This window comes from Astatotilapia calliptera, chromosome 5, assembly GCF_964374335.1.
Source record: "Astatotilapia calliptera chromosome 5, fAstCal68.1, whole genome shotgun sequence".
Taxonomy (NCBI): Eukaryota; Metazoa; Chordata; class Actinopteri; order Cichliformes; family Cichlidae; genus Astatotilapia; species Astatotilapia calliptera.
In genome coordinates, this window is record NC_137426.1 from 20039965 (window position 1) to 20058586 (window position 18622).

At 42.0% G+C, this 18622-nt stretch overlaps 4 protein-coding genes across 4 annotated transcripts; 1 reads left to right on the forward strand and 3 right to left on the reverse strand.

The window, feature by feature from the left end:
• Nucleotides 1-346: 346 nt before the first annotated feature.
• ssu72 (SSU72 homolog, RNA polymerase II CTD phosphatase) lies at nucleotides 347-5205 on the reverse strand. Its single transcript, XM_026167909.2, has 5 exons — nucleotides 4904-5205; nucleotides 3971-4114; nucleotides 1719-1858; nucleotides 1499-1617; nucleotides 347-1279 (listed from the first exon to the last, which is right to left on the reverse strand). The coding sequence occupies exons 1-5, from the start codon at nucleotides 4981-4983 to the stop codon at nucleotides 1178-1180; spliced, it is 585 nt and encodes a 194-aa protein (XP_026023694.1). The 5' UTR covers nucleotides 4984-5205; the 3' UTR covers nucleotides 347-1177.
• Nucleotides 5206-6012: 807 nt separating this feature from the next.
• On the reverse strand, nucleotides 6013-7689 carry fndc10 (fibronectin type III domain containing 10). The gene is made up of 2 exons (XM_026166396.2): nucleotides 7553-7689; nucleotides 6013-7463 (listed from the first exon to the last, which is right to left on the reverse strand). Exons 1-2 carry the CDS (start codon nucleotides 7558-7560, stop codon nucleotides 6776-6778), a joined length of 696 nt encoding a protein of 231 aa, XP_026022181.1. The 5' UTR covers nucleotides 7561-7689; the 3' UTR covers nucleotides 6013-6775.
• A 1180-nt stretch (nucleotides 7690-8869) lies between these two features.
• Nucleotides 8870-13787, forward strand: ora4 (olfactory receptor class A related 4). The gene is made up of 2 exons (XM_026166397.2): nucleotides 8870-12399; nucleotides 12486-13787. Exons 1-2 carry the CDS (start codon nucleotides 12313-12315, stop codon nucleotides 13344-13346), a joined length of 948 nt encoding a protein of 315 aa, XP_026022182.1. The 5' UTR covers nucleotides 8870-12312; the 3' UTR covers nucleotides 13347-13787.
• ora3.1 (olfactory receptor class A related 3, tandem duplicate 1) lies at nucleotides 13541-17744 on the reverse strand. Its single transcript, XM_026166398.2, has 4 exons — nucleotides 17250-17744; nucleotides 16786-17043; nucleotides 15044-15280; nucleotides 13541-14571 (listed from the first exon to the last, which is right to left on the reverse strand). Exons 1-4 carry the CDS (start codon nucleotides 17517-17519, stop codon nucleotides 14359-14361), a joined length of 978 nt encoding a protein of 325 aa, XP_026022183.2. The 5' UTR covers nucleotides 17520-17744; the 3' UTR covers nucleotides 13541-14358.
• Between the last annotated feature and the right edge of the window lie 878 nt (nucleotides 17745-18622).

The following is an 18622-nucleotide window of genomic DNA, read 5'->3' on the forward strand; positions in this document are numbered from 1 at the left end:
ACAGATCCACCACTGGGAGTATCCTCACTGCCATGCTGAAGGACCTACACCTTCAGCATGTGGTGAAGACATGCCCACCCTTGCAAATAGTATACAACCCACTCTACCACCCGAGCCTCTCCATGTTCTGTTCTGATATTTTAATATATTTGCTTTAGTCAAACTGAATCAATAATTCAAATCTAAATAAAGATCAGCCCATATTTTATATCCAATTCTGGTAATTTGTCCTCATCACTCATAAAACAGTCCTAACAGCGCTGTTAGTCTTCTAATACCCATTTTGTAATTAAATAACTCAGCAGGAACTAAATACTGATAAAGTCAAAAAAAGGGTCATGAACGATTTCTTAGAGAGGCTTCGTTCTTTAGTAGATTCATATGTACATACAGGAAAAAAGAAATATCAGGCACTCTGAGCCGAGCTCGCAGTTTGAAAATAAGTACAATGCTTCAGTTCAAGAAAAAAAAAAAAACTCAAAACAAAATACTGTGGCCAGAAATACAGCATCGAGTTTAAATATCAACACATATCTGAAACACACCCGATGAAAGCCTCAGAGGTCTAGGTTTGGTTATTCATTATTAATTAGCCCACCCACTTAAAACTTAATCCTAACTAAATCTACAAACACATGGTCGCACAGAAACAAGCATACACTTCAAATAATTCTCCTCCAGCATGTAAACACATGTACACCCTCCCAAATATTAAATAAATCTGGCATATATGCTTGAATTAATCATAGATCTAAGAAAAAAAACAAAAACATTCTGTGCCAAACAAAAATGAAAGTAACTGGAGGAGCTGTTGAATCTGGCCTGTGGGTGTTGTGGCTCTCCCTGAGGAGACATAGTTGAGTGATTTTACTGGACCTGTGATATTTGGAGGGATTAACCTTGGCCTGACCTTGATCTGGAGGAATGAAAGGCAGAGCAAGAGCAGCGAGTCCATCCTCTGCTTAGAGGAAAAACCCATTATCAACAATATGTCCAACAGCAGCCATTTGTTGGGTCCTGACCCAAAGCTATTTATGTGTGTCTGTGGTTGTGTAGGCACACAACCTGTATGCACTGAGTCATGGATGACTGAGGAGTATGATGCATGTGTGTCCATATACTTCTGTGTGATTGCTTCTGATCTCGGTCTGTGTTTATTGCAAATTGTTGCAGAGTCTTAGTAGAAGCAGACAGTGTGAAGGAAAGGCCTGTTGCTTTTGTCCTCAAACTCTTGTAGGAGCTCGTCGATTTCATTCTCCATGTCGTCGGTGTGCTGGATCTGCAGGGGTGCACAAGGGAAAGCTATCAAAACACCACCTGTGCACGCACACGCCTCATTTCCACCACTCACAAAGATCGTTTAACCTTTCTTTAGGTGCCAACTGAAACAGTGTTGCACATTATTTACGTGTATATTTATTAGTAATTTGTTTAAAAAAAATAAAATAAAATTGTAAGAAAACGCCTCATCAAGAAGTTCTCAGATGCTGTCACTCACACATTGGCACAGCTCACAGATGAGGAAGGCGCCCAGTGTGGCTTCCTCGTGGTTATCCTGAATGTCTACATTGATTACATGCACGGGCTGCAGCGTCTCCTGCTCTCTGGAATTCAAATCTAGGAAACACATTAAAGACCAGGTAAAGGCAGGTAACAGTTGGAGAAGCAGCAAAGCGGTGGGTTTGTGAATGACTCCGAGTAATGTTACAAAACCTCACCCTCCACCACTTGGTCATAGACTCTCTCTTCACAGGTGATGACCAGGTCAAACTTGTCCTTGCAGTTCTGGAAGCGCTCTGGCTTTGATTTGATCCGCTTGTTGCGGTCCAGCATGTGCAGGATGCCGTTTTGTGTGTATCTGAAGAGCGAGGAGGGTCAAGGAATACACAGCACGAGGCAAGAAGGGGAAACCCCCCAAAACAAAACACTCAAAACAAAATAAAACTGATCAGAGCAACAGAGAGGGGATTTCAGTGTGCACCCAATTAGACTGAACTCACTGGTCCAAGCAGCATCTATATAAAGTGCATCTCGATCAAACTACACAAGGGGGCACGATGCACTTTTCAGTGACGTCTAGTTACATGAACTACATCGCCCTCTAGTGGTGCAGACTATTCACCAATGAGGGGTCAGAAAACAAGCTGAAAGGATGGATTTTCAGGAACATTGTTTACTTTTTTTTTTAAACAGCATTAAATCCAGAGTTTTAATATTAACAAGCCACACTGGTACTGCCAGGCTGATGCAGACAATGTCACCATTGTTTGTTTTTTATTCTTTCAAAAAATTTGATTATAAACTATACAACCCACTCACTACAAATGGGAAGAGATTGTCTAAATAAATAAATAAAAGTAGTTGTTGTGCACTACATCAGTGAGATATCCATGCAAAACAGCAGAAAATACAGAAAAAAAATACAAGCACAGTGACTTAAGTTAATCATGTGTCACAGGGTAATTTTCTTATTTAGGAGAACAGATTTGTTACTTTACCTTAATGCAGGCTGGGAAAAAACACCTACAATACAGGACCAGCAGCAGCACAACAGTAAATGACACCTCAGAGAAAACTTGCCTGACCTTTGAACATGCAGGCCTCTACAACCAGATGAATTAAAGGCAGATTTCTGTTTTTAGCACATTTAAAAAAAAAACAAAAAGAAAGAAAGAAAATAAAAAAGTTGAACTAAAACAAAGGAAGGTTTAAATAGAAGGACCATGATTACTGGTTACTGATAGAAAATATGTGAACTTTATCATTAAAGTAAAAATAAATAAATAAAAGTCCTATGCATGCACAGTTAAAGTGCAGCCACTGAAGACTAACACACTTGTACTCTTTGTTGAACACCACTAATTATCTAATGTGTCTGAGTGCCTTGCATTAGCATAAACATCCCACATGCTAATGAGGAGAAACTGATAATCTTTAACTTACCTTGGGGCACTCAAGCCTACAGCTTAAAACAACCTCTTAGATTCATGGCCCTTATGCACCCCCCTCCCCCCCTCTGGGGTTAGTGGGTGTCATCCACTTGGGCAAACTCAGCCTCTTTGCTAATAGTTCATATTCTGTCCTTATCAAGTTTTACAATTTTGATAACTGAGACAATACTTATTCTCTACGACTAACTACAAAAGGCGAGTTTGTGTTACTTCAACAGTACAAATACTCTAAAGTATTGTTAAAATGCAATAATTGCATTAATCATTACACAGTAACGCTAAGCAGCCTCATCAAATTCACAAAAAACTGGTGTTTGTGGGGTAAACCCCCCCCTGAAAACAAAACACCCTCAAACCTTTTAGTTAACAGAATTTAAAATAAAACTGAACCAGTTTTATTAACTTAAAAGCTAAAGTAAACTTAAAAAAGAAAAAAACAAAACAAAAAACGTATACACAGGCAGACTGAGTTTTGTCTTTGTCAGTTTGGTAAAAACCTGCCTGACGAGGCTTCGCTGCACATTTATTGAGACTCTGGATGTGAGTTAACCCTCCTCAAAGTGTTGGGTTTGCATTTTCACACCAACTCTGAACTTATTTAAATGTTGCCTGAAAAAAATATTACAATAACTAAAAGACTGAAACTACTTGAACTAAACATGTTAAAAAATAAACAGAAACAAGCAAAAACAGGAAACTTCAGTGAGCCAAATTACACCAATTTCAAATAAAAACAAATAAAATCCTAGCTCTTACCAAAGCAAACTTACTGCTGCACCGCTGCTGTATTGCAAGGCGTTTCTCCACACCCTACATGTTAAAGATTTAAAAACAAACCTTTTTACCATCATGGTTTTTTTTCTTTTTAAATCCCTGCACGTGGTTTCATCTCCTTTCACTGCCCAGTGTCCAAAACAACTATCTAATCAAGACAGATACACGGCCCACGTTTACTTATCTGGCTCCTAGTATATGTGAGTGTAAGGATGTGTGTGATGTTGTGTGTGGGAAGGGGATACAGTTCCTTGTCCTTGCGGACCAAGTCGTTGTACATCTGTTCATATGTCGTTTTGAAGTCATACACATTTGGCTTATCCGGAGCAGGACCGGGTAGCTTCACATGAGACCCTGTCCCAAATGAACGCACATCAAATCCACGTTTGCTGCAGAGAGGAAAGGACAAGAGAGTGAATTATGAAACAACTTTGAGAAAATATTACGAAAGCACAAGGAAATAAGTCTTTCCACAGCAGTCACGTAACCTGTAAACCCAGCCCTGTAAACTGCCTCCTCACATATTTAGAATAAGACTTTATGAAACCCAAGACACCTCAAAATACCAATTTCCACCTCAGCTGACCATTTTAATTTTAAAAGAGGAAATTAAATATAAAAAAAATAAAATAGGTGACAGTTTGTCACCCTGGTCTGCAGATCTTTTTAACCCAGCCTGTTTTTCTAATCCAGTGCAGTTAGTAAGAATATATCTAAAGAGGGCTGAAAGGCTCTTTTTGGTAGTGACATCTGATCGACACAACACAAAACTCCATAAAATGTGGTGGATGAGGCAGCTGACGGAGCCTGCCGTCGCTGTGAAACCTCCAGACGCTCCCTCTCGGAGGATTCCCTACAGGGGGCGCTCTTGTTAAAATGTGGGGGGAGAATACAACCCAACAACTTGGGCCTTGGTGTGACTTCTCTAAAAATCAGTTTGACAGCAGAATCTTAGTTAAGACCATTCTAGGCGACCCTAAACCTGTGAAACACGGTCAGAAAGCTAGTTTTAGTCGAGCTGCAGCCTCGGTGTGGCGCTCTGAGCTCCAAGTCCATTGTTAAAAAGCGTCGAGGCCTGACGGGCTGTCACCGCATCGACACGGCTCAGAAAGCCGCACAGATTTCGATCACTTTTTGGCCGCCTTCCTTCTCTCTTCTTCCAGCCGTCTCATCTTTACCTGAGGATATTGTGCGCTTCCATACTGCGGTTCTGGTTGCTCGAGCACACAACCGCTACACGCAGCGGGTGGCTCGGCATCGCGACTCTCCGGCTGAAACTAACCGATATGAACTCAAAACCTAACTGAGGCTGTTACTTTTATCTCTATGAGAGAAATAAAGAATAAAAAACCAGTTGTTTGGATCAACGAAAACGCTTTTCGAGTGTAGATACAGCGCGACAAGCTCGTCTTCTATAGAAGCAGGAAGTTAAAATGGCGGAGCGGCACCTTGCCCTGGATACGGCTTTAAGTGATGTCATGTTGAGGGCGGAGCTTCGCAGCTCTCAGCGCAGTGAGGCCACGTAACGTCAGTAAGGAAAACATGCCGGAAGAGCTCGGCCTTCTCTTTTCGCCACAGTAGAAGTGGCTAAAATCTCTCGTACCATTAAAATCTTCAGTAAGCAGACACAGTCAACGGGCTTTTAGCAGCAGGGCATACAAACACAGGGACCATTAATTCCACATTTCATGTCTTACAACGTTTACTTTGTATTTAATATGTTCGTACAGTGCTGTGTTTTGGCTGCTGTCTACGACATTGCAAGGCTATTTCCAAACTGTTTTAAGGCCATCACTCTACAGCAGGATAAGTCATTCACAAGTGGAAAACATTGGAGAATGCCGCAAGTGTTCAGGGTGGACTTCCCAGCAAAATCAAAGTCCTACATTTCAAACTCAGATATGTCCAGTTAGAAAAAGACTGAACAAGTATGGGCTGCTTGGGAGCCGGGAAAAAATGGTCATGACTTAGGTTTGTAAAATTGTATCTGAACAAGCCACAATAATCCCAAACATAGCAGCAAATCTAAAATAGAATAGCTGAAAAAGAAATCTGTCTGCCTGTCTACACATGAAAGAATGAAACTTAATAGCTAATCTTTTTGTAATATTTAAGTCACCATCTTGTCTTTTTCTGTAGTTTTCATGCATTGTAATGTTTTGTGGGTCAATTTTATTTTTAATTTTTTTGGTTCTTGTTTTGTATGTGCACGCATACACACACACACACACACACACACACACACACACAGAAAAAGAAGAAGAAGAAAAAGGACAGCTTCTCAATATTAAAAATGACCTCATAGTACTTTATTCACTGACAGCAGGACAGAAAGGTGGTTTAACTGAAGATGTTTGGCACAGTATTTGGAGATTGTACACCAGATTGTATTGCCCTTCAGAAAATGACAAACAAAGCAAAAACAGTGCTGTTGTGACTGACTCGAGTGGAGAAATGTGTTAACTGGTAAAGTTTCATTTTTCGGTGTCCCATTAAGGACACTTTTACCGACTGTCCATTTAGCAAAACTCTTGTTTCTCATGTACTCAGAGCCATTTCATTATTGGTATTGCTGTAGACATGCTGCCCGATTCAATCCCCAGACAGCCTTGACCAAACGTGACACAGTAAACTGCTGTATTTACAAACTGCAGATAACCAGTAGGCTAATTTTGGTTCAGTGCATCCTCGCGAGGTTCAGAAGGCATGTTATTAGCAGAGCCACAGTAGATTGTGCTTCAGTTAGGTCATAACAGGATGAGTGTGTCATACTGGAAAAACGGAAAACAGGACTACTATAGATATTAACTATGACTGCGAGATTTATGGAAACTTGTTTCAGCAGCTGAGAAAACTCTTTTTGCCACTGAAAAAACAAAATTTTGGGTTATTATCGCAAAAACTGACTCAAAATTGAGAAAATAACTTGAAATATTGATACATGGATTACAAAAAAACCCTCTGTTCATTTTCCCCCCAGGGGCAGAAACAAGTCTCCACAGAGATAACACATGACCGCGGAGCGCGTTCATGTGGGTCATTTTAGTGCATCAGTGATGTGAGTGAGCGCGGTAGGAGTACGTATGCTGTGCCGCGGGGCTCATGATGTTTTCCGTGATGTACGCCACCAGCAGGCAGATGATGACCAACATCACGCAGATAGCCCCGCCCACCGTTGTCATGGCGATCACAATGTCTTGCATCCCGGACGGCGGCAGCGTGAACTCCACGCAGTCCCGCTGCTCCGGCCTCTCGGCTGGCTCGGAGCGGCCCAGGTTGCGCAGACAGATGCGGTACGGGATGTTCTCGTGCAGCTCGGTGAGCAGAAAGTCCCTGCAGCCCGACCCAAGATGGACACCGGCGCACTCAAACTGAGTGTAGCTGCCATTCCACCAGCAGCTTACCTCGTAGCCCCCGCGTCTGTGGCGTCGACCCCTGAAAACAGAGTCTGATCGCGGAGTTTCCTCCTCTGTCGCATTCGTCCCAGGACTGCTGGCCTCTTTAGTCTTTGTGGATTCGGACTCGTGGGTCCACTGTAACAGTACGCTGCCGTTGTTGAGAATATTTGCCACCAGCCTCCCGAAAGACACCGCACTCCTGCATTCTCCCTTAGAGCACTTGTACCCAAACAGAGTTTGCCGAAAGCACAGCTGCCCCCCAATGCCTCCCTCGATCACTCTGTAGGCGCACACCGGCGATGGCACGTCCTCTGGGCTCCATCTCGGTGCCCTGCCAGGGCTGTCAGATATCACAGTATTATTATTATTATTATTATTACTATTGCCTCGACTTGTGTTGAACAAGGAGCTCTTCACGTGGCCTGTTACCTCTTCATGCTTTGATGGTGGCCTGCTCTGATCGCTGGGAGTCACGTTAGTCTGTTTCAGCCAATTTTGGGTCACATTATTTCTGTCTCTCACCTCTGATGAGGGCGTCGATAATGATGATGATGATAATGATGAGCTATTGAGCTGATGAGAGCCAGCTGTCTGGGGTAGCGTGCAGAGCAGCAGTGCCGATAAGGCGAGCAGGGATGGTCGCTGCGGGTTTGTCATCTCACCGAGCTCTCGTCGAGTTATTTCCTCTCACAGTGGATCAGATGGGCGATGGCTGAAATGTCTGCCATAAGATGCGATCCAATTCAGTGCACGCGAAGAAAATCCGCGTGAAACGGGATCCATGGGCGACAGAAATAACATTGAGTCATGCGCCCCGTGCAGTTGGTGAGAGATCCGAGGGTGACCTTGCAGGATGAAGTTAATGCACCAGAAACGGCGATAAAAGTGGCCTCAGTGCAGCTCGCTGCTCCCGGACAGTTGGAGTGGACCGGAGGAGCAGGCTCGTGCCATCAGATTGGATTTCTTCTTCCCGTCTGGCTTGACGTAAATGGCTTTGATGCCTGCTGTGTTAGAGTGCACGTGCAGGAGCGCGCCCCGCGGAGTGCTGGGCAGCGTGGGTGCGTGCACAAAATATTTCTTGTCATCAGTGCTCGGTTTGTGAGTCATCAGCCCACACAGCGCTTCAGGTAGCTGTCAAGTCACCTGTGCGGACTCCCGAAAACAGCACTGATGGAGGGATTGAAGTCTGCCCACCTGCGCTGAGTGTATCCTTTATGACTTATGGTCGGGTCGCTGGAAGAAAATGTGCCCAGTTACAACGTTACAGCATCGATGCTCTTTTCATGGCTTCAGCCTGGAAAATGGTCAGATTGTCTGAGATGAAGTCAAACTGAGTTCAAAGCCAGAGTGTTGTGACCCTGTGTAAAATTAAATAAAAACGGAAAGATTTGCAAACCTCACAAACCCATATTTTTTCCACAACAGAATAAAGAAAGCATATATTTGAAATGAAAGTATGTACACCTTTAAGAAAAAAATATCAGCTCATCTTTTTATTTGATGGTAGTAACACATATCAAAAAAGCAGAACAAAGCCACGTTTATCACTGTTTACATCCGCTCCTCTGCCTCTGTTAACAACAGCCTGGGAACATCTGGGAACTGAGGGGACCAGCTGTTCGAGTTTTGGGAGAGGAACGTTGTCCCATTCTTGTCTGATGCAGAAGTCAAGCTGCTCAGCAGTCCTGGCTCTTCTTTCTCATATATATATATATATATATATATTAGGGGTGCAACATTTTTAAATGTAATGTTGCTAAAACAACAAAATTATTAAAAAATAAATAAATCTATCTGATCGAGAAATCACTCATCTTTGGAAAAGAGAGTTTATTACAGCGAAATGGCTCTTTCCAAAATAAAAGCTATACTATACGCTTCTTCTGGGCTGTATTCTCAGCAGCATATTAAACATATCAGGTGCCCATAAGGAGAATCATGTGCTAACGGCTGTCTAAATGACTCGGGTAAAGTTTGTAGCATGTGTGCTTGTTGTTTTTGTCTGCTTCCACTTGTCTTTGCACTAGGATGATGTCGGCGTAAATGTGCAGTCATATTCGTTGTGTTCCCACTAGTTCTGTCAGCGTTACTGTTGTTAAAATGACTTTAACGCCATAACGCCGCAAATCACCGTTAACGTTATATGAAGTCATTCTTTTTTGAACAAAACTCAAAACAGAGGCTATTAATCTTTGAGTCATTTCTAAAGCCCCCCCCCACATGCGTACTACCCTTTAGGGCTAAGCCCAGGTGTATCAAATGCCTGCCTCCGCCTCTGGTTCCCACCAGTTGAGCATTGCCTGGCACATCTGACATACTGTTTTACTTTTGTCCATGACGTGTTTACCATCAGGGTCATGCTTCACATGAAAACCAAGATAGTTCCAAACGCCAGATCTGAATGAGGGTGGGGGAGGTTCAATTTCGGGTAGCGTTGAGGAAGTTGCCATGTTGCAACGAGGTTAGCTTCTGTCTTGCTAGCTTGCGCTATGCTCAGTCGATCTGCACTCGACAGTGCAGCCTAGGCGGAGTAGTCGAACGCAGATCCACTGAGCGCTCAACACAGACAGCATCGTCAGAAGAAAAGTTGATAAAATAAATAAAACATTTTGTATTGTTCGATACATATGCACACCGAACCGAAAGCACTGTATCGAACGGTTCAATATGGATATGTGCACCTCCAATATATATTAGGGGTGCATAATTGCATATATTTGGTTCAAAATGAGCCAGATGTTTTCAGCTGGTGAAAGGTCTGGACTGCAGGCAGGCCCATCAGCACTCTGACACTTTTACTATGAAGCCATGCTGTCTCCCATCCAGACAGAAGATGCTGTCTGGATGCATATGTTGCTCCAAACCTGTATGTACCTTTCAGCACTGATGGTGCTTTTCCTGATGTGCATTAATGCCATTTCCTCTGGCACTAATCCACATCCAGACTATCACTGCAGGATTTTGAACTGACTCTTGATAACAAGCCCAAAGCTCTCACTCCTTTTGTTTTTTAGGCCAGATGATACAATGATAGAGTTTTAACCCAGATTTGTGGATTTCTCAACATGCTCCTGAGCCCATGCAGTGATTCATGACAGAATCATCACAGTTTGTAATGCAGTGCTGCCTGAGGGCCTGAAAATCACGGGCATCCAATATTGATTTTCAGCCTTGTTCCTTGCACACAGAGATTTCTCCCAATTTTCTGAATCCGTCGATGATATTACGCTCTGCACATGACGAGATATTCAAAGTCTTCACTTTATTTCCTCCTTAATGTGAGGAAATAATGTTCCTCACATTAAGGAACATTATTTCTAAATTCTTCCACAAACATTTGGCTTAAACCTCTGCCCATCTTTACTACAAAATCTGCCTCTCAAAGACTCTTTTTATGCCGAATGACATTAATGACCTGTTGCTAAGTAACCTAATTAGTTGCAGTGTGGCTCCATAGTCCTTTACGTAGTTGTTAGGCAAGCAAAAGGTTGCTGACCTGGTTCCAGTCAGAGATATAATTCCCTTTTGGCTTGAGTCAGGAAGGACATCCAGTGTAAAACACTTTGTGATAAGGGAGCGGCTCAAGAGTAGTTAGATGCAGACTGATCCTCCAGCTGTTTCTTTTTAGTAACGCATTTTCCCCCCCATCCCAATTAGGGCATCAAATTCAAGTAAGCTGAAAATTGTCACACACTAGTAAAATGTCAAAGTTTACATATTTATATGTTTTCTGTGTTCTATTATAGATAAAGTGTAGGTTAATGAGATGTGCAAATCATTACATTCTGTTTCTATTTACGTTTTACACAGCGTGCCAACTTAAGCTAACATAAGAGTGCTTTTGATTGCATCCACGTTTGTATTAAATAGCCTACAGCTAAAATTTGTTTGGTCCGCGGTGTACTCGGGTTATAAAGCCACAGTCCAGCAATCTTATCATTCAGTATTTGTACTGTAATTATATACTTTGTAGTATATAATTTACTGTTGCTGGTCGCAGTTTTTGTCATATGAAAGAGCAGGAAGGCATACACTTTGCTCAGCATTAGATGACATAAAGCTGGGATATTTAATATTTAAGCACTTTGCATGTCTGTAAACTGACGAGTTTACACCGAGACTGATGACATGACACTCATGACACATCTTGTATTGATGTTCGAAACATGAGTATTAACAGGTTCTTCAAAGCAAAGTCACTGCTGCTGATTAAATGTGGTTCAAAATCACATTAATGCACTTTGCATGTGCTCATAACATGTTGTTATATCCGCTTGTGAGTTTGGACTCTGTTGATGCACGGCTATACTCTGATGCAGTCCTTCTTCTGTGAGAGTCGTAATGTTTGCTGTTGTTGAGACTGGTTCTGGGAGTTTGATGAACAACCTTTTGGTTACGAACATCTGACCTCCACATAATACAAGCCCCCCCCCCCCCCCCGCCCCAAAAAGAACTTTGTGCAGTCTACAGCAATATGCAGTGTAAATACAAAACAAAACAAATACATTAGTATTTTGGAGATTCATGGGTTCTCTTATGGAAACTCTCCTGATGATAAAAAACAGAAAACAAAGCGGAAAAAAATTCCACTGCTGATTCATAATGATGATGTTCGGTTCTCAGTGTACATTTAACTAAGATGTGCTTAGCTAAGAGTAATTGAGTTTTCTCAAGAGATTAACCGGTAAATAATTAACACCAAGGGAGTGAGTGTGAATGGCTGACTAAAAGATTTTAAGTGCTGAATCACTTGAACATTTTCTTTCTGGTGCATTTGGTCACCTGTTACTTTATTGCCCTTTAGCTAAGCTTATCATGAGACAATAAAAACAAACAAATAATACCCAGGTCAGATTGCTAATCCATTGCAGAGTTATGTGCTGTGGTTAGTATGAGTAGTGACTTGCAGGTGTTCGTGTGTTGATGGGCAGCATGTTGAACTGCTCTGTGACGCATGGATAGCTGGAAAATGCGTACCTTCGTGCTCTCGCAGCGTCTAATGGTCAGATTAAATTGACCTTGAGACTGATCAGCAACATTTGTTTATGTGTGATGAATGTGTTTGTTTATCAGTGTGCGCATGTATAAAACACAATGAGAACTGTGAGGAGTAGAGCTCTTCAAGCTCACATACCAGCCTTTTGTTATAAAGAGAAGGAGAAGTACGTCGCCATGCAGAGGATGATACCATGTCAAAGGTCCTCACTGTAGAAGCGATTTTGTTTGGGGTCTTGGTGTTTTCTGGTATTTTGGGAAACATCCTGGTCATCTATGTGGTGAGAAAGCACACAGTATTTGGAGTGTGAAGTGGGCTGAATGTTTTGGTTTGAGTTGTTCTCAGTCTGTCTCGTTTTGCTATCAGGTGTTTCAGTCAGTCACTAAGACTCCACCTCGGAGACTCCCTCCTTCGGACCTTATTCTGGTGCACCTGTCCCTAGCAAACCTGCTGAGCTCACTTTTCCGCACAGTGCCTATTTTTGTGTCAGACCTGGGCTTGGATCTGTATTTGTCCTCCGGATGGTGCAGAGTCTTCATGCTGCTGTGGGTGTGGTGGCGAGCCGTGGGATGTTGGGTGACCCTGACGCTGAGTGCTTTTCAGTGCACCACACTGAGACGCCAAAATGTGGCCTTTGGACCTCTTACTGTCCAGAGGGAGAGGCGGCGGCTCTGGGTTGTCCTGGGGGTGGTGTGGGGGGCGAACCTGGCTTTCTCTGTCCCTGCACTGGTATACAGCACTCATGTTAAAGGCAATGCCACAGTGGAGCTGATGGTGATCAGTTCCACCACCAGGCCTCTGCTAGGCTGCGTCTGGGAGTTTCCATCAGAAGAACAAGGCACGGTCTTCGCCTCTACTTCGCTGGCAGTGAACGAGGTGTTGCCGCTGGTGCTGATGGTTTGCACCAATGTTGCCACACTGCACGCTTTGGCCAAGCACATCCGAGCTGTTGCCTCAGGAGGGACCCACACCGAACTCGACAAACATCTGTCTAGCGAACGTAAGGCAGCTCAAGTAATCATGTCTCTGGTGTTGCTGTTTGTTGTCTGCTGGGTGCTACAGGTTGCTGCAGTAACGTACTACAACCACAACAGGGGGCACCATGCTGAAGGGCTGCTGACTGTTTCCCATTTTTCTTCTTCACTGTTTGTGGGATTCAGCCCCTTGGTGGTGGCCCTGGGACATGGAAAACTGAGGAGAAAAATCATGAGTATGATGCTAGGGTGAGCTACAATTCTTAAATGTCACAGTAAGGGTGCCGAAAAGCAGACTAAATCCCCAACGGCTACAGGAAAGAAAAAAACAGTTTTTGTTGTTCAAAGAGAGATGAAGGTCATAAAAGTGCAAGAGAAGATTAAATAAAAATAAATTCTGAACAAGAGCACTCAGAGAAGAGCAAGGACTATACTAAAACTCTCATGTTTTATTGTGTTTTTATTACAACACATTGAGGTGTGACCTTTGACTCATGACCTTAAAGCATTACATACTAAAATGGTGTCTTTATTTTATTGTCTTTACTCATATGTTTGGAGCAGAGTCGAATGAAATCTTTGGCTCCTATAAACGGTTAAATTTGGGATTTTCACATATATTCATGCGGTGTGGGATTTTGCAAAACTTTCTAGCGTCTTTGTGACATTAAATAAATAAAAAGAATGTTGTACAGCTCTCTTCAAGACCTTTCTATTTAAACTATTACTCAATATGGTTTTTTAATCATTTTTTAAGGTCATCTTTTATCTCAGGTGCTAACAATGAAGGTTGAGGTCGACTGCCAACCTAGATACTCATGTCCCTCAAGGTCTAGGATATTGTTTTGGGGCAATATTAATTTTCAATTTCACATTTGGTGTCACCTTGACATTGACCAAATTTTCATGAACTGAAGCGCAACATATTACAACATAGAAACATCCTCAATCAAAAATACACCAAAACTGTTCTTTGGAAACCTCTTCTTGGCTACAAACATACGTTTCTGAAGGTTAGCCTTGTGTTTTCCCACTCATTTAAAATTAGTGAGACAAAAAACATCACCAGAAGCCATAATGGTAATTAATGATGTTATACTGAACCAAAAACAAAATGCTTCAGCCACTGCCGTGGTACTTTTTTTCTTTCCTTTGGACCCTTTTGTCTATAATGAATACAAAAAAAATAAAATAAATAAAAAAACAATAGATCATGATTAGTGATGGCATATTAGGTGCATCTCCAGAGCTTTTGCAGAGTACCATCAGTGCACGAGTGTGGACTTGATACAAGAACGAAGCTGCCGGTGGCCGACCGCCAGAATGACAGGTGACAAGGCAATGAAGATGATGTTGGCAAAACGAGCAATGACCATCAGATAATTGGCTGAGGAGCCACGGTTGTAGTTGAAGTAGTTGACAGAGATAACACTGGTCCCCCATGAGAGGATGAAGAGTAGTATGAGGGTGAGAATCACCTGGGAAAAAAAAGCACACAATTAAAAAGAAAGCCCTTTCAGAGTTCAAGACTTTGCTGAATTTGCTGTAGTGATTTACTCTTAAACACATCCAGTCACATAGCTCATATCTAAAAAGACTGATTTACAGCTGAGCTCATCACTCTATGCAAATACAGCAAACTGAAACAAAGAGTGATGACTCAGAAGAGACTGCAAGTGGTTGCTGGAGCGATTGAAACAGGAGGCAGGGCTGCAGTGGCACTCATATGTCACAGGGAGATATGAGAGAATTTGCACCTGAAACAAACCAGCACATTGGGAGGATGCGTTTGATGACAGTGTGAATGTGCAGCTGTCCCTTCTCGAGCTGATGTCCTTTTCTTTGAGGCAATGCATTTACATTTTTTAAAAGCAACTTATTACATTTAAAAATTAATTTACACAGCTCGCTGACTCCTTCATCTACCTCCAGTGCCCCCTTCTTCCTCACCTTGGCTGCTCGTTTCTCGGCTGGCACCCGCTTTAATACCGGTGCGTCTTTCTGTGGATTCCGACCATGGGTGTAGAGGGTGTAAAGCGAGGTTAGGTTTGTAATGGCCATCAAGATTATAGGAATCATTTCATGTATCACCAAAGATGTGGTGGCGTAGGCCAGGCCAATGGTGGAGGGAAAGTTCCACACACAGCCCAGCAGAGGGCGTGTTGTGCTGCTCACCAGCATCAATGTCTGAGGAAAGAGCAGGGAGAGCAGAGGGTGGGTCATGTGCTCAGCCAGCAAGTCAGAGAGATTATTATTTTTCTAGATCATTGATAGATTTTGGCACTCAAAGCCGATAAGCCAAGAATCTGTGAACTCGTAATACATTCTTAATTTTTTAAAATAGAGTTGAGAGAAACAAAATAGAGAAAAAGTAAATCAAGCAAATGCTTATGGCAAAACCAATGGGACAAAACATATGCAGTACTGCAATACACAGTAATACTAGAATTACTGTAGTAGTTAAAATAATACCAAATGGTCTAGTCTGAGTTTAATGATGATTATGGTTGCTGATAATGTTTTAGATGACCTCATTTTGGTTCTTGTCTCTTTTAAAATATGTAATTATTATTATGGCCCTGATGAAATCAGAGGGGTTGGAAGAACAACACATACACTATACTAGGTACACCTTATTAGAAGTCACTCAGAGACTGTGGTCCACATTGAGATGGTAACATCACACAGTTGATGCAGATTTGTCAGCTGCACATGTGGCATTTAAAGATGCTCAGCTGATACTACAATGCCAAGGATGTGCCAAGAAATTATCCCTCACTCAGTTACACCACCATCAGCCTGACCCATGGATACAAAACAGGGTGGATCCATTTTTACATGTTATTTAAACTAACTTCTGACCCTGTCATCTGAATTCTGCAGCAGAAGTCAAAATTCATCAGATCAGTCAACATTTTTCCAATCACGTATTGTCCAATTTTGATGAGCCAGCGTTAACTGTACCCTCAGTTTCCAGTTGCTGCTGACAGTGTTGTCAGTGTTCTGCTGCTGTAGCTCATTGGCTTCAAGGTTTGACGTGTTGCCCAAAATTCTCTTCTGCATATCTCAGGTTTAACAAGTGGTTATCAAAAAAAGTCCTTTTTACAGAGAGAATTGCCGCTCACTCGGTATTTTCCTCTGTTAATTCTAGACTTGGTTTTGAAGGAAAGGCCCAGCAGATAAGCAGTTTCTGAAATACTCAGAGGAGCCCACACAACAATCATCCCCATGCTGATGCTTAGTTTAAACACAGAGGTCATCTGGACCTCATGTCAATGCCAAAATGATTGAAGTTGCCTATTAGATATTTGTTAATGACAAGTTAAACAGATGTACCTACTAAAATGGCAGATCTGTGTCTATGTAAAGATCTATATGACTGTTAAAATGTGAAATGCATTTATTCATTCTTTTTTTTGTAATTAAATGATACAGTGTCAAAGATTTGATAACCATATGAGTATCATCAGTACATACAAAACTATTGCATTAGTTTTGAATACAAGCTAAGTATTTTTTACTAATTGTGTAATGTAATGTTTCAGACAGTCATTGTTATACATGTCACTTTATGTGATAGAATAACGACAGGGAAAACATTGATTGATAAAATAATTTGAAAAATTACTATTCATGATGACAAATAAAAAGAAATAGACTACTTGGAAGGTCCTTGGCAGTGCCCCTCTCACCTCTGTAGTGTTCTTGTTCCCATTAGAGGAAAATATATGAGCTGGAATCGAGTAAATAAGGTTACCAATCCAGATGAGGCCCAGGCACATCAGGAGGGTCTTAGGAGCACCCCGGGGCCCATTTGTAGCACCAGGAGCCACACGCTTCAACGTCTGGAGGTGGAACGCACTGAGGAAAAGTGTTGACCACGCATTGACTGACCGCAGCCACACCGACATTCCCATTAGCAACTGACAAAACCCTTTGGCTGTATATATCTGTAACAACATAAGAGGGGCTTAAAGGTGTAAGCGCAAGGGGCTCACAAGTTAAATCTAGATTTAATTTGGTTAATTTGATCTTTCATGCATGTTTTCTGTGTAAAACACATCATTCGGTGAAACACAACCAACATAGAGTATTGAAAAAAAAAAAAGAAAGACTATGAAATGAGTGAAGAGTGAATTATGGACAATGACAATACCTGCAGTCCAAACTCTGAGATGATAAGGAGTGTGTTCCTCAGTAGTGATACCAGCAAGTTAGACATTGCCATGTTAACGATGATGATGTCCGAGTTACGTCCCCAGTTATGCTCCAAGATTATGCTCTTACCAATGACCAGAATCACAGTGGTATTGCCCAGAATTCCCATTATCACCAGGATAATGTAAAAGGCAGTTTGTGCAGGGGAAACAAAGATATGCATTCTCATCCCTGCAAGATCTTTTCTTTGGTCCGAGAGGCTGCTCATTGTTCCACAAATAAATAGACCAAGCTGTAAAGGAGTTTTAACAGCTCACGAAAAGTTCTGAAGAAATTTTCATCGTTGATTTGAATGAATATCAAGTGAAGATATATTAGTTATTATCCTCGAACAAGCTAGTAAGACGCTGGACTGTAGTTAACTGGCCTTTTGGTTGATTTTTTCAGTTTGAAGATGGAATCACCTGCGTTACTCCTCCATGGACTTACTGGAATCGCCTGTATCATTGGAGCTGTGCTCTTGTAACACAACCACTGTTCAGGCCACAGAACATTACAAAGCATCCACGATACTCGAGTCCTCGGAGAGCATGAGGTGTATATTAATGAAACACAGGAGATTAATCTACTTCCTTGCATAAACATGCTTCCCTTGCAAGTTTGCTACCATCATCCTAAGGGAAGTGAAGGCTGTTTAGCGTGTGGTCATGAAACCTACTAACAGATATTCCTAAAGAAAATCAATACTTTGCACCTTTGTTAGAATAAGTAACTTAGTGGGAATTCCTCTCTCCTTATTCAGGACACGTTGCAGTGTTCACCAGTAGAAATTTTACAGTTTCTTGGAACTCTAGGCAAAAATGCACAGAGGGTTTCTCCATTTATGTTATAAGGTTACGTTATAATGTATTTGATTCAAATCCAGGCCAAAGACTTTCTGCATGGTCTCTCTCCGCGTGCACCAGCTTTCTATTAAGGTCCAAGACAAGGCAGACATATTAGGTTAATTGGTGGTTCTAAATTGGGCCTACTTGTGAATATGAGTCGGCCTCTGTGTTAATCATGTAATGAATTGGCGACCTGTCAAGGATGTACCCCGCCTCTCACCCTGTGACAGCTGAGATAGACTCCAGCCCCATATCACTGAATTGGATTAGCAATTAAGGAAAGATAGATGGAGTATTTTTATCACCAACTGAGCGAGGCTTCCTTCTTATTTGTGTCATTAATGCTAGCAGCACCCGGCAGGGGGTATACTCATCTTTTTAAATTAGATGACAGGTTGCACTGAGTTAGCGTAACTGTAAGACAAGAAAAAAGAAAAAGTTTCTGAAATGTGAGATGTGCAACGACAAAATGCATTCTGCATTG